Source organism: Ctenopharyngodon idella, chromosome 7 (genome assembly GCF_019924925.1).
Source record: "Ctenopharyngodon idella isolate HZGC_01 chromosome 7, HZGC01, whole genome shotgun sequence".
In the NCBI taxonomy this organism is placed as follows: Eukaryota; Metazoa; Chordata; class Actinopteri; order Cypriniformes; family Xenocyprididae; genus Ctenopharyngodon; species Ctenopharyngodon idella.
The window spans coordinates 30,023,174-30,047,517 of record NC_067226.1 but is presented as its reverse complement, the minus strand read 5'-3'; the positions used below and the strand labels follow the sequence as shown (position 1 = coordinate 30,047,517).

At 36.2% G+C, this 24,344-nt stretch overlaps 2 protein-coding genes across 16 annotated transcripts in view; both read left to right on the top strand.

The window, feature by feature from the left end:
- The window catches only part of LOC127516715 (sialoadhesin-like), a 101,833-nt gene that overhangs the window by 7,710 nt on the left and 69,779 nt on the right, over nt 1-24,344 (top strand). For 2 of the 15 annotated variants that reach the window (XM_051901553.1, XM_051901552.1), the window contains exons 7-8: nt 13,029-13,280; nt 23,544-23,817. The exons of 2 other annotated variants lie outside the window; for them this stretch is intronic. In XM_051901553.1, the coding sequence (XP_051757513.1) occupies nt 13,029-13,280; nt 23,544-23,817 (526 nt within the window). Of the gene's footprint in view, nt 1-84; nt 202-311; nt 677-11,884; nt 12,146-13,028; nt 13,281-13,401; nt 14,210-14,321; nt 14,683-22,636; nt 22,702-23,147; nt 23,397-23,543; nt 23,818-24,344 lie in introns of those variants that run through there. 11 more of the 15 variants (XM_051901557.1, XR_007931056.1, XR_007931051.1 and 8 more) reach the window with 11 other exon arrangements.
- si:ch211-163c2.2 (protein turtle) overlaps nt 19,579-24,344 on the top strand; it is a 91,636-nt gene continuing 86,870 nt past the window's right edge. The window contains exons 1-2 of the mRNA XM_051901567.1: nt 19,579-19,666; nt 21,981-22,016. The gene's annotated coding sequence lies outside the window, so the exon portion shown is untranslated. The remainder of the gene's footprint in view (nt 19,667-21,980; nt 22,017-24,344) is intronic.

Genomic DNA, 24,344 nt, shown 5'->3' with positions numbered 1-24,344 from the left:
CGCTAGAGGGTACATTATTTTTATTTATTATAGATCTAACAAGTTTTGATGATCATGGAATTATTTGGTTATTTAATTTTTCAGGTTCAGAAGCTCCATTGCCATTTCTCTCAGTTCTCAAACTGATCTGTTTTCTACTGGCAGCTTCTCCATATCTGCTAGTGTCCATCATTATAAGAGTCAAATGCTACAGAGCTCATGGTGAGAGACTCTCTCTGTCTGATCTGTTCTCCTACAGATTAATTTAACCTGATCTATCATCATTATGAATAATTAAATGTGTCCATTTTTCCTTATTTTGTGTTTTACAGCTCAGTCTGATGAGATCAATCAATATGCTGTCACAGAGGAGTGAAAGTCCTGATGAATGAATCCCATTCTGTTTTTTTTGTTTGTTTGTTTGTTTAAAATTATTTAGTTATATTTAATTTGTCTAAACTTGACAAAAATAAGGCTCAAATGAACTCTGCCTGATCTACACAAACATCCTTTTGAAACGTATCTTTATCACATTTTTTCTTCTGTTTTTCAATGTTTTGAATATCCTCATTCTTTGCCAAAATGATTTTGTAATTAATATGAAGCTATCATTTTGATTTCAGATAAAGTCCTTATTTATTTCTCCATGTCTTGAATTTCTGCTCTATTTAATAAAGAAGCATACATCTTCAACAAATAGTGAAGAATAGCTCATCTTTACCAAATATATCTTCAAAAAAACAGTGATGTTGGGGAAAGTGACTCAAAATTAAATTGAAGTCACTGGTTTTGGGTCTCAGAGTGCTTGTGCTGGCCATTGTGGTAAGAATTATTTTCTGCAGGACATAACTTATATTTTAATGCTATATTAGTTTTGCATTATAGTGTTATAAATCAGATGTAATGTGAGTATTTAGTCAAAAAATCAAATGAACAACACAGCCACCCAACTGTTAAATTCATTGTTGGAGGTTTTAAATAAGCTATAGGTTACAGAAATCCTTTGTGTAACGAAGGTAACGCCATTTTCCCAAAAATACTAACTAATAGCTTTAATTTAATTACAAAGATTGTATAGCGCTTTTCACAATACATATCGTTTCAAAGTGGCTTTACAGAGAATGCATGTCAACATTACAATTTAGAGTAATCTGTTATCAGAGATGGCTGTGTCCAATTTTTGTAATTTCAGCAATGTACATATACTATGTAATACAATGTATTAATTTAAGCAATAGTAGAAACAATGAGATCACTGAAGCAATAAAAACATGTTAACAACGATTAGGATACATAGAAAATTTGGAATGGTGCATGTTGATCCAGAGTTTGCATCATCTGAAGTCCTCGCAGGAGATGGCGCCATCTGGTGTTGGTCATCTGAAGTCTTCATAAGAGGCTGGATCCAAATGAAGCTGATATACTCTCTAGTCACCTTGGGACAGGCGTCCCGAGGTAAAACGGAAAAGCAAATGGAGAATAATTAGTGTAGCTGTTGTTCATAACATTAAGCAAAGATAGCCATGTGCAATTGATCTGATATAACTGGAGTACAAGGATATGAGATGCATTATGTGAATGCTTGGCTAAAGAGATGCGTCTTTAAAGGGATAGTTCACCCAAAAATGAAAATTCTGTCATCATTTACTCACCCTCAAGTTGTTCCAAACTTATATAAATTTCTTTGTTCTGTTGAGCACAAAGGAAGATATTTTGAAGATATTTTTTGGGTAAACTATCCCTTTAATCTAGATGTAAACTGGGTGAGTGAGTCTGAGCCCCGAACATTATTAGGAAGGTTATTCCAGAGTTTAGGAGCCAAATGTGAAAACGCTCTCCCTCCTTTAAAGTCCACTAATTAGTGAACTTAGATATCCTAGGTACAACCAGAAGTCCAGAGTTTTGTGATCTTAAAGAACGTGAAGGATTGTAGGGCGATAAAAGATCAGTTAAATACACATGAGCTAATCCATTTAGGGCCTTAGCAGTACTTTATAATCGATACAGAACTTAATAGGTAACCAGTGTAGAGATGATAAAATTGGTGTTATATGGTCATATTTCCTAGATAGCAGCTGCATTCTGGATTATTTGTAGCTTGTTTATTGAGAATGCAGGACAAAGCACTGTAATCTAGTCTAGACGTCATGAATGCATGAACTAACTTGCATCAGAAACAGTTAACATGTTCCGTAGCTTAGCGATGTTTCTGAGGTGGAAGAAGGCTGCTATTGTAACACATGAAATATGATTTTCAAGGGACAAGTTGTAGTCTAATATAACACCCTGTAGAGGATGAAGTAACAGTTATATAAACAATTACTGGTCATCCAATGTTTTATATCTTTAATATACTCTGGATATTTGGATAATTTAGAGATTTCATCTAGTCATAATGAAATATATAACTGAGTATCATCTGCATAGCAGTGAAAACTGATTTCATGTTTTCATATAATATTACCAAGTGGCAGCATATATATTGAAAATAGCAGAGGGCCTAACACAGATCTTTGCAGCACTCCTTAATTTACTGATGTTATCTAAGTTTTTTCCTGTTTAAATATACAAAATGGTAGCGGTCTGATAGGTACGATCTAAACCACCTTAATGCCTGTCCCTGAATACCAGTGTAATTTTGTAATCAATCTAAGAGTATTTTATGATCTATAGTGTCGAACGCAGCACTGAGATCAAGTAATACTAGTATTGAGATACAGCCTTGGTCAGAAGAAGTAAGTCATTCGTAATTTTAACAAGCGCAGTTTCTGTGCTATGATGAGGCTTAAATCCTGACAATTTTTCATAGATAAAATTTTTGACACAATTGAGCCGACACAACTTTTTCTAGTATTTTAGACATGAAAGAAAGATTTGAAATGGGTCTGTAATTTGCCATTACATTTGGCTCTAATTGTGGTTTCTTAATGAGGGACTTAATAACTGCTAGCTTGAATGGTCTTGGGACGTGACCTAGAGATAAAGATGAGTTAATGATATTGAGAAGAGGCTCTTCTGTAACATGTAACAACTCTTTCAGTAGTTTAGTGGGTATTGGATCTAATAAACATGTTGTTGGTTTAGATGCAATGATAGGTTTATTTAGCTCTTCCCGTCCTATAGTTGTAAAGCACTGCAACTGTTCTTGAGGGCCGATAATTGAGGCTGAATCATAAAACTCTACATTTACAGTTGTATTTCTGATGCTTTCGATTTCCTCAGTGAAGAAATTCATAAAAATCATAAAATTACTCCTAAACTGTAGTGGAATATTTTGTTCTGGTGATGTCTGTTTATTTGTTAATCTAGCCACTGTACTAAACAAGAACCTTGGATTGTTTTGGTTGTTTTCTATGAGTTTGTGGAGATGCTCGGCCCTGGTTGCTTTTTTATAACAGGAAGTGCTGTCTTTCCACGCGATTCTAAAGACCTCTAAATGAGTTTGTCTCCATTTGCGCTCTAGATTTCGAGTTTCTCTCTTGATGGCGTGAGTAATACTGTTGTACCATGGTGCAGTATTTTTCTCTCTAACCTTTTTTAATCTCATGGGTGCAACAGTATCTAATGTACTAGTGAAAGTGGTGCCCATACTGCTAGTCATATCCTCGAGTTCATTTGTGTGTTTAGGTACAATGAGCAGCTGAGACAGATCAGGCAGGTTATTTGTGAATCTATCTATAGTTGTCGGTAGAATTGTTGTACCTAGTTGATAACGCGGCGCAATATGGCAAATATCAGCAGTACGCAGTATGTACGTTACAAGGTAGTGATCAGTGACATCATTACTTTGCGGTAGAATTTCTATATCGGTAGAATTGCTTCTATGTGATATAATGAAATCTAGTGTATGATTAAAACGGTGAGTGGGTGACGTTTTGCTTGACCCCAAATGAGTTTAGTAAATCTGTAAACACAGCCCCTAACGCATCATTTGTATTGTCTACATGAATGTTAAAATCTCCAACAATCAGTGCTTTATCGGCGTTGACCAATAAGTCTGAGAGAAAATCTGCAAACTCACATGAACTGTTTTTAGTACCTTTATGGACCTTGAGAGGTTCAGTGGCTTTGCTCTCAATAGAGGCCTCACTGAGCCATCGGATTTCATCAAAAATATCTTACTTTGTGTTCTGAAGATGAACGAAGGTCTTACGGGTGTGGAACGACATGAAGGTGAGTAATTAATGACAGAATTTTCATTTATGGGTGAAATAACCCTTTAACCCCACACACATGCATTACCTGTAACAAAAAGCCTAAATAGCCTAAAAAATGAGCATTATTTGACCTAAAGAAGCTGTCACACATGCTTATTATCTATACAATACCCTGTCTGGGGTGTTGCCCAGATGGCTGCCAAATAAACATAATTGACTAAACAAATCATGACTAAGATGCCAAATTTTTCATGATAACCATATGTAGCAACACAACACCACATTGTCAATGAATGGCAATTGAATCAGATATTCTGTGTCTATTTAATTCCTCTCTGTTGCTCTCACTCTCTTCGTTAAGGACAGGAAGTGTTGCGTCTATAAGACAGAGTGTGTGTTTGACAGTGTGTCATTAATAGATCAGTATGGAGCTCAGTTCACTTCCTCTAATGCTCTGTGAGTATTAATTTCTCATTTATGCATCATTTTTTGCATTTTGTATAATGATGTAGTGAATCAGTGTTCATCTGTATTTCTTCTTTTTAAGCATTCAGTCTATTTTTCATTCATGCTGCTAATAATTTCAGTATCAAATCCATCTGTAGCTCATGATATCTATGTGAAAGTGAAAAACACTCTGATTTGCTGTAGCTGAATGAGATCAGTGTTTTGATCATTACTGTGATGTCTTCAGTCGTTCAGTTTAAGGTTTGTAATGGTTCGTGTGTTGAATCGGACATGCTGTCATGTTCTGTAAAGTTATTCTCTTTATTTTCTTTAGTAGGGTAAACGTAGCTATTAAGCTCACCAAAATCTATATTGAGACATTTTTAGTGCACAGGATATTGATTTCAGTACAAGAAGTTTTGTTAAAATAAAATATTAATCTCTCACACAATAATACTTAATTTTATTTTAAATGACAAAAGCATTATAATTAAGATGTACATTAAATGCAAAAAGTCTGGCTGTGCTTAATGGGTACATTTTTGTTCACTCTTTCGCCGCAAATCGATGTGTACGGCCGTCTGTCGGAAGCTATTTATAATTATACTTTTTCTTATTGATGTCACACTGAAGCTGTGTGATTTTCATAGTAGTGCACCCTTTAAGCTCACCTTACAATAATATGAAGTCTTTAAAAATTGCAGCAGTGTAAAACCACAGACCATCAATAAACTGTAAATTTATAATGTTATGAATTTAAAAGTACAAGCCATTAATGCCTGAAAAGTAATATATTAGTGTAGCAAACAATCCTATACAGCTAGTATGCTAACTATGTTCTGTAGCATCTGCGCTATGTTGCTAAAACTATCTTTTGTACATTACATTAATCTCTTAATATTGCAGTAAGTAGTTATAACTACCCCCAAAAAAGCATATTTCAGACAGCTTTCAAAATGGCCGCCAGACAGTGTGAACACATGGACACCCATATCTCAGTGTGCAATGGTCTGATTTTCTTGAAATTACAGGAGGTATGTAGTAGCCATCAAGTAGAATAATACATTATTTTTTCTTTTTATAATCTGAGCTCAAAGATGGTAGTGTGCTTATTGGGTACTTGAGCTTAATAGGTACGTTTACCCTAGATCTTCACTAGTGCATCTACATTTAATCTTTACTTGTAATGTGGAACTCAGATGCTCAGATTGTTGTCAGGTTTTGTTGTTCTGGAAACTCCTGGAGTTGTTGAAGAGTTCAGCAGTAGAATAATAATGTATTAGGTAATATTGTGGGACGGCTTGTGGCTCTGCTGTCTCAAACATACCAAATAAGATCTTCATACTCCTTCACATATGGTTTCAGTTCTGTCATGACAGCATCAGCTAACTATTCTTAGGCATGACCTTCTTTCTTCCTCTTTCATCATTCATCTCTCCACTACTTATTGACTTCCACTATAGATTGGAAAGAGAATAGATATAGAGTTGATTTGATATAATAGAAATGGACAAAGTTGGGCAAATGGAATAGAGAATGAAGCAAGTTCATACTGTACATATAAATTTTAAATACAAAAAAAAAAAATGTATGATAAGATACACTTTTCAACATTTTCCTTGTTTTACATTGGCTGAACCACCTGACATGGAAAGTGTACCAACTTGAGATATTTTTTATCAGTATTTGAAAGAGATCTACAAATCTTTTCAGTCAGGATCAGTTGGGATCCTCTGGATGCTGCATTATCATGTTTACTGTTATTATCTTGTCAATTCATAATAAAAGAGCCATGTTTGCAGTTGTGCTGACATTTGAGAATATACAAATTGCCGGACAAAAGATTTTCAATTATCTCCACAGCTTTAAAACTACTGCTATTTATAAAATGGTATACTTTCTATATATTTTTATAGTTCATATGAAAGGTTTCAATCATAAAATTTTGCCATACTATTTTATTTTGAATTCTTATTAAAACACCATTTTAAATAGTTCTGTTGGTCTGTTCATTTGTGTGGACGATTGCACCACCTGATATTTGAATTTACTGAAAATGAATTCAAACTAAATAGGTTTTATAGAATAAAGTGATATGTCATGAATTTATCAAATTATTTTATAAGAGAATAACAATGCACTTGGACACAAAAATATGAACGTCATGTCATTGTGTTACATATTCAGTCACGTTCTGTTTGTTGTCATTTGTCACATGATCTCCTTTGTTCTGTTTTCCCACCATCATCAGTCACCATGGACACTAACTTGATTGTCACAGCTGTTTGTCATTTTGGTTAGTTGCTCCATGTATTTAAGTTCCTGTTTCTCCTATGTTCATTGTCTGGTCTCATTTTTCATGAGTTGTGTTGTGTGCCTTCCTGTACCTGTTGGATTTATCTAGTAAAGACTTATCTTATCTCCTATCTCCTTCGTCGTGTGTTTCCTGTGCAAGCAACTTGTAACAGAAGACCGGACCTAACAAAAGTGATTGTAAGCGTCTCGCTTATAGAGGTTTTTTTTCTCAGTTTTGTTTTCCGTTTTGTTATCACCCTGTTGGCACTATGGACATTGCACCAGTTTTACTAATGTGCCTTGAACAGGGAACTTGCTCCCTCGAGGAACACTTAACGGATTATTTGTTCCTAGCCCCTCTCACCACCTTCCCGGATGAAATCCTGTGTTCGTTCCTGATCGCCAGACTTAACAGCTCTGCAAGAGCAGAGTTATCCGGGAGGGGTCCTCAGGGGAGCTTCCAGGAATTCGTGGAGTGGGTGCTGGCGTCCTGTGGATCGCCTTTCACCGTCGGACCTGTCGACGATGATGCCAGCCTCACTCACTCCCAGTGCACAACCAAGACCACCCAGACGGCGAGGATTTACAGCTTGAGCCCACCGCAGGCCACGTGAGGGACTCTGCCGCGACGTTTGAGCCAGCGCCTGTTGGAGCGACCGAGCCGAACAACGCGATGGAGCCTGAGCAACACGAGTCTGACCAGGTGTGCGAGCCGGCTGCTACATCCACCGCTGAGGGAGTTCTAGTGGACATTGAGGGCGTGGAAGTGAGCCCTATCCACCTTCCCGCCACTGAGAGTGAGTTTTTGGATGCTGCATGGGACCTATATCATTTGAGATATTGAACCCTTTGATCTATTAGCGGAATCTGTTTATCATGTCCCCACCCATCCTCCCTCTCCCACCACCACTCCAAAAAATGACTTTGAGACTGTTTTATTTCATGTGGATATCTGTTCTACCCTTCAAGACCCTCTTCAGTCCCCAAACAGTTCTGTTACCCTGTCTTCGCTATCTCCCATCAGCCTCTCTGTTCCACCTCTGCCTCCTCTCAGTGGCGCGGTTACAACGTTGGACTGCTGGGAGTCATCTCCTCTAGGGCTTCAGGAGTCCGTGGCTCCGCCTCCCACCTCTGCATGCTCCACTCCACTTCGACCCGACGTCCTGACTCCCACGCCTGAGCTCCTTCCACCCTCTGTGTCAGCAGTGACCATCGGACCTTCGGCTTCGCTGGACTCTCTCGGTACGTCTGCTCCGCTTCGGTCAGGCTCCACTCTACCTACGCCACGGACTTACGGGCCGTTCGCTGCCCTCCGGCCCTCCACCCCTTCGGCTGCGGCTAGCTCCACCCTCCCTCAGGCTCCACCTCCGCCCTCGGTCGCTCCAGCTCAACCTCAGCCCTCCGGATCTCTGCTTCCACCTCGGGGGGTCGTCGCTGCGGCTTTGTCGTGGTTGTCGAGGTCATTAGTGTCCTGTCACAGCATCGGCTCTCTGGCTACGCGGCGTCATCCAGCTGTCTTCCACCATGGCTTCTCCCTCCAGCGACGCCGCCATGGAGCGCAGCCCTGGTTGTGCACTGGGGTACCATCAGCCCGTCCCTGTTCAAGCCCATCCACCAGACTTTACCACTTCCTGCACCACCCTGGACTCCTTTTTTCTGCCTCCTCCCGGTGAGCCGTCCGCCTCCTGAACCACCTCCTACATCGTCATCTACATCCCATCTTCATCTTCCCCTCGCTCTACGGCGCGAGGACACGCCTTTCCGGGAGGGCGTAATGTAACATATTCAGTCACGTTCTGTTTGTTGTCATGTCACATGATCTCCTTTGTTCTGTTTTCCCGCCATCAGTCACCATGGACACTAACTTGATTGTCACAGCTGTGTGTCATTTTGGTTAGTTGCTCCATGTATTTAAGTTCCTGTTTCTCCTATGTTCATTGTCCAGTCTCGTTTTTCATGAGTTGTGTTGTGTGCCTTCCTGTACCTGTTGGATTTATCTAGTAAAGACTTATCTTATCTCCTATCTCCTTCGTCGTGTGTTTCCTGCGCAAGCAACTCGTAACACATTGACCCTAATGCAGTTTTTGTAATGCATTATACTGCTGTAAGAACCGCATACTAACCCAACAACACAATCCGTGTTTGTCTGAAAGGAACTTGTGAATTAGTGTCAACAAAAATAATTGCATATAATCAGCAGAAGAATTAAGCCTTTTCTGGAGAGACTGATATGCATAAATTATTCAAATGCTGATTTAAACTGCATTTATGTATGAAAATGATTGTGGAATTTTTAACCAATGTTTTGATATATATTCATATGGTCCTATTTTATTTAGTAGCAACAAATAAATCAACGTGATTTCTCTCTTTTGATCTGTAGTGCTGATTTCAAACATCCAGCCTGGACAAACTCAAGGTGATTTATATATTTCTTTAAAATATTCACACATATAACACAGTGGTTTGTTTAGCAGTGTTTCAAGTACAGTGAGTTTGTTACGCTCAATGTATGGTGAATGTGTCATTCCATATCTGTATGGCTTTATTATTATTTTTATTTTTTTTCTTTGCACAAAACACAAATTTTTTTTTTTTTTTTTTTTGTCCATATGTTGAAAGTCAATGGGATCCAGTGTTGTTTGGACCCCATCTTTCTTTAAAATATCTTCATTTGTGCAGTGTTTTTGACAGGTTGAGTCAATTCACTTAACCCATTTAATCCCAATTTTTTTCTCAGAGATGACATATATGAATTTGTATGGTATTAAGGATATTAACCCTTATGGGTCTTCGGGGTCTTTTTGACCCGCAAAGGATGTTTGCTAAAATTTAAAAAAAAAAAAAAAAAAGACTCTTTGTCCAAATGGCATGAGACTTTGTACGGTGGTTAATACTTTCTAGATTTACAAATAAAAAAATTTGGAATGATATCTTGTTTTTATGTTAGTGTAAAAAAAAAAAGTCACACTCAGGGTCTTTGTGGTCTCCAGAGACCCCAGGCAACAAAATGTAATTTTGTAACAAAATAATTGTTTTAACTGTTTTATTGTTTTCTATCAACATTTGTGCAGTTTTTAAAGAATTTGATATATTTTAAATTTCTATAAATAAATATTTTTTGAATAAGTTTTTATACAAAAGCAGCTTTTTATGTAAAATTCACTTTATAAAAGACCCACATTTCTAACTTACATTCATGGGGATAACATTGATAATTTGACATGGTTTAGTGTAAGATTTTTGCCCATCTTTTGGAAAATGCAGTTTTAAAAGTAAAAAAATTATCACTTTTACCAGTAGATGGGTGCAGAGCTCCACTATTTGCTGTGTGCTATTTGAATGACTGAAAGACATCTTTTCACAAGTTTTTTTTCAGTTGGATTTATATCTAAATATTATGAAATCACAATTATAACAATAAAAATAACTTTGTCAAAGTTTAGCTTTTTTGTATTGAAAAAAAAAATCAGCTTTTCAATAATAATTTAATAATAAAAATAATTAAAAATAAAATAAATAATTTTCATGTTTGCGTGTGCGTGTGAGCATGATCATTTTGCATTGTGGATGTTTTTTGCATCGTTGGAAGTGTGCCACTTCATTTCTGTCAATGTGTGTTCTGCGTTGTTTCTGATTTTGAGGATGAATTTTGTCCATTTTCTAAGCGGGGTCTCTGGAGATTACATTATTGATAACATCATTGATTTTTTCAGTACAAAAAATGCTAAACTTTGACAAAAAGTAATTTTTATTGTTACAATTGTGATTTCATAATATTTAGATATGAATCCAACTGAAAAAGAGGTCTTTCAGTCAGTCAAATAGCACATAGCAAATAGTGGAGCTCTGCAGCCATCTACTGGATAAAGTGATAATTTTTTTTTACTTTTAAAACTGCATTGTCCAGAAGATGGGCAGAAATCTTACACAAAGCCATGTCAAATTATTCATGTTATCCCCATGAATGAAAGTTAGAAATGTGGGTCTTTTATAAAGTGAATTTTACATAAAAAGCTGTTTTTGTATAAAAACCTATTAATTTTTTTTTTTATTTGTTTATATAAATTTAAAAGATATCACAAATCATCCAAATAAACAGAGTAAAATTACATTTGTTTAAAAAAAATATTATTTTGTTAAAAAATGACATTTTGTTGACTGGGGTCTCTGGAGACCCCAAAGACCCTGAGTGTACACCCCAAAAGAAGACTGCACAAGGGTTAAACAATCTATTTCAATTATATAAAAAAAAAAAAAAATATATATATATATATATATATATATATATAAATATATAAATTATATATATATATATATAATTTATTCCATTAACAAAGAAGTAAACATTGTCTGGCTCAGTTTCAAAAAGGACAAAAGAGCATTCCTGTGCAGTATACTGTATGGCACAAATAATCAAATAAAATGATGACAAAATGACATGAAATATAGGAAATTGGAAGGCAATTATTATAAATTTAGTTATAAACTAAAATAATTAAATAACCAACACAATAAATAATTAAAGGTATACCACTGTGGTATACCACTGTGCTATACCACTGTCATACTGAAATTGTGTCCATCTTCATCTATCTGCAGTCTGACAACAGAATAAACCACGTATTAATATAATTTCAATATGTATGTATAGATAACCCTTTCATGATGATGTGTGCAAAAAATGTATGAGCTATTCAAAAATTAACTTAGAAAACTAACCTGTCATTTCTGAGCTTTGATGTCATCATTGTGTTAAGATGGCGGTACCAGGAAATAAATGTGTGTGGTCACATGACCAAACTACCCAATTATATTAGACCTGCCCTGAACTCATTTAGCCATCTTAAATTTGAATTATAAATGCACATGTGCTTCATAATAGTTGCTTTTTAATACCACACTAAAATATGTGAGGAAAAATTGTGATCACAATTGTTACCAGCGGGATTATAGGTTTTAATTTGACATTGTTAGATGTTTAACCATAACTTCTGTTTGTTCAGTTCTTCCAGAGACACCTAAACCTGTTCTGACTGTTCAGCCTGAACCATCACAGATATTCAGAGGAGAGACTGTCACTCTCACATGTGACATACAGGGGGAAGGATGGACATACAGATGGCAGTGTGGAAATGATACACAGCAGGCCACTAATGAGAAAGAGCTCAAGATCACTGCAGCGCACAAACAGATGTGCAGGTGTTACGGCTGCAGAGGATCAGACTGCTCTAAAAAGAGTGATGCAGTGAGACTGACTGTGTTTGGTGAGTGATCATCACTGAATGACATCAGGATCGCTCAGATGGCATATTAAAATGTTTGCTTTGTGTTGGATTATTATTAACCAAATGAGAGATAAAGTTTAGGTTTGTCTCACTGTTAATCAGATTAATCCAAGTCATTTTCAATAAACAAAGTGTCGTCAGTCTCCTTTCTATTCCCTACAAATTGCTGATGAATGAAAACATCAGACCAGCCTTCAACCTGCCCCCATAATTATCATGAACATACGATCAACATATCTGTATGTTAAAGGATATGGTTTGTACTCTAGATATCACAGATGTGTGTGTTTTTTTTTTTTTTAATGATTACTGGTACAATTATTACTAATTGTGTTAACTTGGATATTCTATAATCTTTTCACTTTTATTTTGCCTATGTCCCAACTTTTTTGGAGTGTGTAGCCATCAAAATTTGTTTATATTTACAAAATACAATTATGTTGTTCGGTGAAAACATTGGAAATCATTTAAATTATTCTTAAAAAAAAAAAAAAAAAAAAAAAAATCTAAGTCATTTGAACTAATAATAATAATAATAATAATAATTTTGCACGTTGATTAATGTTTTAGAGGTAAAATTGGATTACAATAGGTCTTTGTGTACTTTTAAGATCAATTCATTAAAAAGGGATCATTTGATTCTTTGAGGCACAGGATTTGTCCTCATACACTTTCATTCTTAAAGTTTACATGAATGTTTGATGAACATAAAGTTGCATATAATTACATTAATCACAATAACAGAGAAAAGTATTAAAAAGAATATTAAATTTAATTTCTATAAATAATAGAAATCATAAGCAGTGATAGATGATGACTGAAGACTGTATATTAACTCAAGATTATCATGAAATATTTACAGATAAACCCAGAGTGACTGTGAAGCCCCAGAGTTCAGTGTTCACTGGAGACACAGTTACTCTGAGCTGTGATGTGCGACGCTCAACTGTACTGAGGATTATCTGGTACAAAAACTTTGTGATATTAAAATCTGTTGCTGAAACAGAAACACTGAGAGACGTGAGTCTCTCTGATAGAGGAGAGTACTGGTGTGGTGTACAAAGAGATAACAAGGCCACAACACAAAGTCAAAGAGTCAAGCTAACAGTAAGAGGTAAGTGCTGTTTTTTACAGGGCAATCTGATTTAATAATAGTAATGTTAAGCAGAAAAATGTCATCCATCAACAATATCATGTGCTGTCAGTTAGATTAAACTTGAGTTAATTTTGCACAGAGAGACCCAAAGCTGTAGTGCGTGTTCAGCCTGATGGACGAGTGTTCAGAGGACAGACGGTCACTCTCACATGTGACATACAGGAGACAGACGTCACTAGCTGGAGCTACACCTGGAAGAAAGATGATTCAGTGATTCATGAGAGTCAATCACAGGAATACAGAATCAGTTCTGTTAATGAATCTCACACAGGTCATTACAGCTGTAGAGGAAATGAGACGGACGGATCACGATACTCACACACCAGTGATGAAGTTACACTGACGCTATCAGGGGAGTGTGAGAATCTCTTATTCACATCAATCTGATTCACATCAATCTGACTACATTCAGACACAAATCAAACCAAACCAAACCAAACCAAACCAAAAAACCTTGTTGAAATACAGCCTATTTTCAGTTCAGCTTTAGATTCTTTGTGCTTTTACTGCAGAGTTTCTACAAAAAGACTCAAAGATCCATTTGATAACTGTAATGTGGCTTGGTTTGAAGATCAGTTAGTGCTAACTTTGGTGATTTGAAAAAAAATTGCTATTATCAAACTCCAGAATGGTGGTGTAATATTTTTTTGTTTGAAAAGTTGCAAGCAGAAGAAAACAGTTGGTGGCGCTAGAGGGTACATTATTTTTATTTATTATAGATCTAACAAGTTTTGATGATCATGGAATTATTTGGTAATTTAATTTTTCAGGTTCAGAAGCTCCATTGCCAGTTCTCTCAGTTCTCAAACTGATCAGTTTTCTACTGGCAGCTTCTCCATATCTGCTAGTGTCCATCATTATAGGAGTCAAATGCTACAGAGCTCATGGTGAGATTCTCTCTCTCTGTCTGATCTGTTCTGCTACAGATGCATTTAACCTGATCTGTCATCATTATGAATAATTAAATGTGTCCATTTTTCCTTATTTTGTGTTTTACAGCTCAGTCTGATGAGATCAATCAATATGCTGTCACAGAGGAGTGAAAGTCCTGATGAATGAATCCCATTCTGTTTTTTTTGTTTGTTTGTTTAACATTATTTAGTTATATTTAATTTGTCTAAACTTGACAAAAATAAGGCTCAAATGAACTCTGCCTGATCTACAGCAACATCCTTTTGAAACATATCTTTATCACATTTTTTCTTCTGTTTTTCGATGTTTTGAATATCCCCATTCTTTGCCAAAATGATTGTGTAATTAATATGAAGCTCTCATTTTGATTTCAGATAAAGTCCTTATTTATTTCTCCATGTCTTGAATTTCTGCTCTATTTAATAAAGAAGCATACATCTTCAACAAATAGTGAAGAATAGCTCATCTTTACCAAATATATCTTCAAAAAAACAGTGATGTTGGGGAAAGTGACTCAAAATTAAATTGAAGTCACTGGTTTTGGGTCTCAGAGTGCTTGTGCTGGCCATTGTGGTAAGAATTCTTTTCTGCAGGACATAGCTTATATTTTAATGCTATATTAGTTTTGCATTATAGTGTTATAAATCAGACATAATGTGAGTATTTAGTAAAAAAAAAAATCAAATGAACAACACAGCCACCCAACTGTTAAATTCATTGTTGGAGGTTTTAAATAAGCTGAAATCCTTTGTGTAACGAAGGTAACGCCATTTTCCCAAAAATACTAACTAATAGCTTTAATTTAATTACAAAGATTGTATAGCGCTTTTCACAATACATATCGTTTCAAAGTGGCTTTACAGAGAATGCATGTCAACATTACAATTTAGAGTAATCTGTTATCAGAGATGGCTGTGTCCAATTTTTTGTAATTTCAGCAATGTACATATACTATGTAATACAATGTATTAATTTAAGCAATAGTAGAAACAATGAGATCACTGAAGCAATAAAAACATGTTAACAACGATTAGGATATATAGAAAATTTGGAATGGTGCATGTTGATCCAGAGTTTGCATCATCTGAAGTCCTCGCAGGAGATGGCGCCATCTGGTGTTGGTCATCTGAAGTCTTCATAAGAGGCTGGATCCAAATGAAGCTGATATACTCTCTAGTCACCTTGGGACAGGCATCCAGAGATAAAACAGAAAAGCAAATGGAGAATAATTAGTGTAGCTGTTGTTCATAACATTAAGCAAAGATAGTCATGTGCAACTGATCTGATATAACTGGAGTACAAGGATATGAGATGCATTATGTGAATGCTTGGCTAAAGAGATGCGTCTTTAAAGGCATAGTTCACCCAAAAATGAAAATTCTGTCATCATTTACTCACCCTCCAGAGTTTAGGAGCCAAATGTGAAAACGCTCTCCCTCCTTTAGTGGACTTAGATATCCTAGGTACAACCAGAAGTCCAGAGTTTTGTGATCTTAAAGAATGTGAAGGATTGTAGGGCGATAAAAGATCAGTTAAATACACATGAGCTAATGCATTTAGGGCCTTAGCAATACTTTATAATCGATACAGAACTTAATAGGTAACCAGTGTAGAGATGATAAAATTGGTGTTATATGATCATATTTCCTTGACCTAGATAGCAGCTGCATTTTGTACTAATTGTAACTTGTTTATTGAGAATGCAGGACAACCAGCTAGTAATGCATTACAGTAATCTAGTCTAGACGTCATGAATGCATGAACTAACTTGCATCAGAAACAGTTAACATGTTCCGTAGCTTAGCGATGTTTCTGAGGTGGAAGAAGGCTGCTTTTGTAACATATGAAATATGATTTTCAAAGGACAACTTGCAGTCTAATATAACACCCTGTAGACGATGAAGTACAGTACATCCTTCTAAATGCAGATTGTAGTCTAAGAGATTCTGTGTACAAGTTTTTGGTCCAATAAGTAAAACCTCAGTCTTTTCTGAATTTAATAGAAGAAAATTACTGGTCATCCAATGTTTTGTAGTGATTGTTACTCCATTCACTGGTGACGTAATGATTTTTGATCACGTGTCACTTAAGGGTTATGAGTGTATCAGATGACCCCTCCTGTTACAGTACAGAAGGGTCGCAGACAGGAGTTAGCAAACAGGTAGTTTATTGACACCAGTAGAGTGGAACAGCAGTGAAAGTTGATATAACTTGAATAGTGATGATGAATGGAGTGCAGAATGGTGATACTGTCCTTTAGGTGGTTGCAGTTGTGGAGAGCTTGAGTGACGCTGGAGAATCTTGACACGGAGAACGGAGAACACTCACACACTGACGGAGAATCACACGAGGAGAACAGGAGACGCTGGAGACAGGTGAGGAGAACAGGAGACGCTGGAGACAGGTAAGTAGATCACTTGGAGTCCTTAAGGTAAGCATACAGGTAAGTGTAGATGCAAACAAGACCGGACATCGAGTGAAGAGTGTGAGTGTTCTTTATACTGTGGGTGATGAGGTGCTCATGAGGTGCAGGTGCCGGTGATCAGTATTCTGGTGACAGTGTGCGTTGTGATTGGCTGACGGTGGAGCCTGGCGTGTCTGTGACACCTCCCCCCTTTTGTAATACGGGGCACCAGTTAAGAATACTATCTTAACAATTTAAGAACACTCCAAAAGAGCTGTTCAATAATTCAGAATTAATATAAACTGGAGGGAGTCGGTCAACTGATTTATCTGAAGGATTTGTGAGAGTCTGGTCAACTAGTAGAGTCTTTGATCATCAACACAAGGAAGACACAGTTATAATAAAATCAATGAAATTTATTAACAATAGACATGCAAGAGTAAATACCACAACGATTAATAATAAAATAATGAATATGCACTTCTAAAAGATAGTAAAATAATAATCAAAGGAGAATACTGAATTAAATCAAAGAAACAAATAAATGAAGTGAACACAGAATGGATAAATGCAATGTTGTTGAACTGAATGTAGAATGGAAGAGAATTGTATGGGAATGCTTCTTATGGAAGCCACCTAATGGCTCTGGTAAAATGGTGATAAATAATTGCTTATTTATCATTCAATAAATAATATCCCTATTATTTGTAACAAGCTGACCTCAAGTAACTGTTATCTAAACAGGTTAGAAAACATATGCTGCATGTATAAACTATATTTATATTTACGTTCCACACAGTCGGGTGATCAATCCAGTAGCAGAGACGTCTTCCACTGATGATGCAGGCTGCGTGCAGTGGGAGGGCGCGGAGTTGCGATCCAGTAGTGGTGCCAGGCTGGGCTGGAGGATGCTGAACTTCGGTTGCGCCAAGACAGTCCTTTAGGATGGATTGGGCAGCTGGGTCAGATGAATTTTCACAGATTCCTTTGCAGGCTGGCTGCGTCGCTGAGGAGCCGTGTGGTACAGGCAATGTCTGCCGATGCAGAGATCCTTTGCAGACTGGGCTGCGCTGCTGTAGGAGCCGTAAGGGTCAGATGAAGTCCCTCAATGCTGGGGCCCTTTTTGCAGCTAGAATGCAGCTGGACGCAATGTAAAAGGTTTTGCTTGCAAAAGCTTAACCTTAACTGTCTTGTAATCTCTTTCCTTTTCAGATCAGAAACTCGGGACATGGAGTGTCTGTTAATGTCTCCTTCCCCATCGAGCTGGAAACGCAGAACAAGGGTGTGTCTACCCGGGGGACATATTTATCCCTTTCTGATGAGGAGGAGATTGAAATGTGGCGCCTTGCCAATCCTGGAGTGTGATTGGCCACTGTTATCTGAAGCAACCCCGGTGTTGCCCACCCTAGTGTGGAACTCATTTGCATAGCATAAAGTACAGTGTTAAAATAGTGTCTTTAACATTCTACCCATGCATTATTTCTTTACCAAACCTCTTTCAAATTATTAAAGGCATCGTAGGGAACAGATTGACACCAAACACTATATGAAATGGTTAAGTCATCATTCATGCATTTGTTTGTCTGTTAACAGGTCTGTCCCATGACCTGTTGTTTTAACAGTCAGTAACCATTAACATAAACTGTGCTTTGCATGAAGATGGAGTGGATGTGATGCAGTTTAAATCAAATTAAGGCCTCCAAACATAGGTATGAATGGATTTAGATAGATCTCTGTGGCATCTCTTTATTTCAGTCATTGCTGCTCCATCCAGGGGGTCCTGAAGGAATTTGTATGGCAGTCCTTGCCTAAATCTTAGGAATGAGTTTGGTGGTTAGAGTCAATGTGTCATCCAATGAGAAGTCCTCTCCTTTGTTTTGGTGGGTGCAGAAGGTCCCCCTTCCTGCTCTGGAAGAGGTGTCTGGCAGTTGTCCTAACATCTTATCTGATGTTGCTGAACATTTAAGTTCATTCACCAAAGATCCAATCACAGTGTGGCACATCTTCTTACACACCAGCAGTTAGAGAGGGGCCCTGTCGTAAACTGGTCCCTGGAATGCCATCTTAACTGTTGTTCACAACAGTTTTTTTCCAGTGATAAGATATGTTTACAAGCTGTTTAAATCATAAAATCTAATTACAATAAATAATGAATTAAAACAGAATTAATTAACTAAATCCATATAATGATGACATGATGGGAACCCCTAAAAAGTTCTGTATATGAAGTGACTGACATAATCCTTATACCTTTTCTTCCAGAGATGTTTTACAAAGTATTATATCCATTGCAGTTTTATATTTTGTTGACTTTTATTTCACAACATTTGAATTATGAGGCTTATTTGAGACGTTGTCTGTTTTTGTTTGCTTTAACCCCAGGATGCACACATGCATTACCTGTAACAAAAAGCCTAAACCAGCCTAAAAAAATGAACATTATTTGAGCTAAAGAAGCTGTCACACATGCTTATTACCTATACAATATCCTGTCTGGGGTGTTGCCAAGATGGCTGCCAAGTAAACATTCTTGACTAAACAAGTATCATGACTAAAGATGCCAAATTTTTCATGATAATCATATTTGTATGTAGCAACACAACACCACATTGTCAACTAAAGTATCAATACTAAATCAAATTCAGATGTTCTGTGTCTATTTAATTCCTCTCTGTTGCTCTCACTCTCTTCGTTAAGGACAGGAAGTGTTGCGTCTATAAGACAGAGTGTGTGTTTGAAAGCGTGTCATTAATAGATCAGTATGGAGCTCAGTTCACTTCCTCTAATGCTCTGTGAGTATTCATTTCTCATTTATGCATCATTTTTGCATTTTGTAAAATGATGTAGTGAATCAGTGTTCATCTGTATTTCATCTTTTTAAGCATTTAGTCTAATTTTCATTCATGCTGCTAATAATCTGACTATCAAATCCATCTGCAGCTCATGATATCTGTGTGTGAAAGTAAAAAACACTCTGATTTGCTGTAGCTGAATCATTTCTGTGACGTCTTCAGTCGTTCAGTTTAAGGTTTGTAATGGTTCATGTGTTGAATTGGACAAGCTGTTATGTTCTGTAAAGTTACTGTCTGTTTTCTTCAGTAGATCTTCACTAGTGCATCTAATCTTTATTTGTGATGTGGAACTCACATGTTCAGACTGTTGATTTCATGTCAGGTTTTGTTGTTCTAAACTCCTGGAGTTGTTGAAGAGTTCAGCAGTAGAATGACCATGTATTAGATGATGTTGTGAGACGGCTTGTGGCTCTGCAGTCTCAAACTCTGACCAGTGACGTTAAAGGATTAGTTCACATAGCAAAGCATTCTACAATATGATTGGTTCTTCATATGTCAAACCCTTCTGTTACTAGGCAAGATCTGCCCAAATCATGTTTATTAGTTTGTTTGTTACTCAATATCATGGGGCTATTATATTTAGATAGTTGTCTAGCTGTTCCTAAGTTTCATTTCCCCTTTTGTTATATTCAGATATGATTCAGACACACACTGACTTTGGAACAAGGGGACATTTAGGTTGCAAAAGCATATAAATGTTATTCCTGCAATGAAAAAGAAATGTTAGTTATGATTAATTAAAAAATTACATCACAGTATCTTCAACCCCAGTGAAGTCCACTATATGGAGAAAAATCCTGGAATGTTTTCTTCAAAAACCATAACCAAAAAACATTTTTTTCCCCACTGAAGAAAGAAAGACATGAACATCTTGGATGACATGGGGTGAGAAAATTATAAGAGAATTTTAATTCTGAAGTGAACTAATTCTTTATTGACCACACTTCCCAAATGAAGCACTAATGACATGCCAAATAATATATTCCTTCAATTATGGCCTTCCATTAAGCCGCTGGTGTCGGTGGCAGAAATAAGCAAGTTAAGTACGCGTGCCAATGAAGTCCATACACGCAGATGTTAAAATGCAAACTGTCTCTTTATTTTGTTCCAGTCAATAAACACTGCTTCTAGTCTGCTTTCTGTGAGCTCTCGTTCTTATACTGTTCATAATTCACAAGCATAATGTTCATACCTTGCAGACAGAACAAACTCTTTATCCATAATCCATGTCAACACGTAAGCACTCATCTGTGCGGTAAAAACGATGTATGGCTTAGCACGGTCAAAAACTGTTTGCCTCCCAGCCACCAAACACACTTGTCATCTCATTAACCCCGTGCTCTAAATATACAGCCACATTAGAGCGACACCCAATGGACAAAACATACATTGCATTAAAATGGCTCCTACACCTTCACAATGTGGTTTCAGTTCTGTCATGACAGCATCAGCTAACAATTCTTAGGAATGAACATCTTCATTCTTCCTCTTTCACCCTCAATCTCTCCACTTATTGACTTCCACTATAAGTCTGAAAGAATAGACATAGAGTTGATTTGATATAATGCAAATGGACTGAGTAGAGCTATAATGGAATAGAGAATTAAGCAAGTTCATATATATATATATATATATATATATATATAAACATAACATTTTGCCATAGTATTTTATTTTGAATTTCTTATTATTAAAACAATAGTATTTATTTGTTATTTGTCTGTTTATTTGTGCAGACAGTTGCGCCACCTAACATTTTGGGAGTTTAAGATACCAAAACATAAGATAATGTTTATTATTTGAATGTACTGAAAATGAAAACTAAATAGGTTTTATATAATAAAGTGAGTGATGAATTTATCAAATTATTAAATAATAATAATAATAATAATAATAATAATAATAATAATAATAATGCATTGGAACACAAAAATATGCATGTCATGTCATTGACCCCAATGTAGTTTTTCTAATGCATTATACTACTGTAAAAACCACAAACCCAACAGAAACAGTCTGTGTTTGTCTGAAAGGAACTTGTGAATTGGTGTAAAAAAATAATAAAATAAATAAATTAATTAATAATAATAATAATAATAATAATTGCATATAATCAACAGAAGAATTGAGCCTTTTCTGGAGAGACTGATATGTTCTGTAAACCAGTATTGTATTTTCTGAAGAATGAAGATGTATTGTGAGGATGCAATTGTCTCCTGTACTGATCAACACCACAACAGAGATCTCAACATAAGCACAAGACAGTAGTGTTTTTATCAAAAATTTAATTGCTACCTGTTTTATTTTTTCTATTCCACCTTATAATAGGCACAAACTATTCAAATGCTGATTTTGCATTTATGCATTTATGTATGAAAATGAATGTGGAATTTCTAACAAATGTTTTAAAATATATTAATATGGTCCTATTCTACGTATTTAGAAGCAACAACAAATAAATCAATGTGATTTTTCTCTTTTGATTTGTAGTGCTGATTTCAAACATCCAGCCTGGACAAACTAAAGGTGATTTATATATTTCTTTAAAAACTTCTCACATATCACACAGTGAAACAGAAAGAGAAAGTTTATAGCAGTGTTTCAAGTGCAGTAAGAGTTTGTTGTTTATGTCACAGATGAGCTGTTTCTCTACACAAATATCTATTTTTATTCATGTTTAAACTACATCTGTTGTATGGAGAGACCAAAGCCTGTTCCAGAGTTTCCAGCCTGTATGACTTTTTTTCTGTGCACAAAACACAAAAAGAACGTTTTTGTTTGTTTGTTTGTTTGTTTGTTTTTGTCCATACATTGAAAGTCAATGGGATCCAGTGTTGTTTCTTCAAAATATTTTCTTTTGTGCATTGACATTTCTGCAGGGTTTAGAACAGGTTGAGTCAATTCACTTAATTTGACTTTGTTAGATGTTTAACCATAACTTCTGTTTGTTCAATTCTTACAGAGACACCTAAACCTGTTCTGACTGTTCAGCCTGAACCATCACAGATATTCAGAGGAGAGACTGTCACTCTCACATGTGACATACAGGGGGAAGGATGGACTTACACATGGAAGTGTGGAGATACAGCGCACACCTCTGAAGAGAAAGAGCTCAAGATCACTGTACAGCTCAGACAGATGTGCAGGTGTTACAGCTGCAGAGGATCAGACTGCTCTAAATGGAGTAATAAAGTGACTCTGACTGTGTTTGGTGAGTGATCATCACTGACTGACATCAGGATCTTACTCAGATTGTATATTAAAATGTTTGCTTTGTGTTAGATTCTTATGCAAATGAGAGATAAAGTTTAGACTTGAAGTTGATTAATGTTTGTTTTGTTTTTAGAGGTAAAATTGGATTACAATAGGTCTTTGTGTAGTTTTATGATCACTTCATTAAAAAGGGATCATTTGATTCTTTGAGGCACAGGATTTGTCCTCATACACTTTCATTCTTAAAGTTTAAAGTTCACATGAACCTCTTAAGTTTGATGATGATAAAATAGAATACATATATAATTACAGTACATTACTCACAATAACAGAGAGAAGAATAAAAAAAAAAAGAATATTAAATATAATTTATATAAATTATGGAAATCATAAGCAGTGATAGATGATGGTTGAACTCAAGATGATATCATGAAATATTTACAGACAAACCCAGAGTAACTGTGAAACCCCAGAGTTCAGTGTTCACTGGAGACACAGTTACTCTGAGCTGTGATGTGGGATGGTCAACTGGACTGAGGTTTATCTGGTACAAAGACTTCAACAGAATAAAATCTGGTGCTGAAACAGAAGCACTGAGTGATGTGAGAGTCTCTGATGGAGGAAAGTATGGATGTGGTGTAGAAGGAAAATACTCCACAACACTAAGTCCAGGAGTCACGCTAACAGTAAGAGGTAAGTTCTGTTTTTTTGTTTGTTTTTTTCTTTTACAATGCAATCTGATTTAGCCATAGTAATATTATGCAAATTAATGTCAAACATCAACACTATCATCATGTGCTGTCAATAAAATGTCAAATAAGTCCTTTGCTCTTTTCTCAGAGAGACCCAAAGCTGTAGTGCGTGTTCAGCCTGATGGACGAGTGTTCAGAGGACAGACGGTCACTCTCACATGTGACATACAGGAGAAAGACATCACTAGCTGGAGCTACACCTGGAAGAAAGATGATTCAGTGATTCATGAGAGTCAATCACAGGAATACAGAATCAGTTCTGTTAATGAATCTCACACAGGTCATTACAGCTGTAGAGGAAATGAGACGGACGGATCACGATACTCACACACCAGTGATGAAGTTACACTGACGCTATCAGGGGAGTGTGAGAATGTCTTCTTCACACCAATCTGATTCACATCAATCTGATTACATTCAGACACAAATCAAACCAAACCAAATGTGAAATTTTAACAGGCCAAATCCTTGCTGAAATACAGCCTATTTTCAGTTCAGCTTTAGATTGTTTTTAGATTGTTATTGTTGAGTTTCTTTAAAAAGACTCAAAGATCCATTTGATTAGTTTAATGTGGCTTGGTTTAAAGATCATTTAGTGCTAACTTTGGTGATTTGGATAAAATTTGCTGTTATCAAACTCCAGGATGGTGACCAATTGAAAGAAATTCAAATCAGTGACTTCACTGAGCCCTACCAGAAATCAGAGGGATTTTCTTAAAAAAAAAAAAACAAAGTCAACGGGTTTAAAAGGTACAAGTAGAAGAAAAGTAAAATCTGAACAGTCAAAACAGTCTGAACTGACAAAATTGTTCCATTAATTTTATACAGATAAGAAAATCTAACATTTTTCTGACCATGAAATGTTAATGATCATGAAATAATTTGGTTG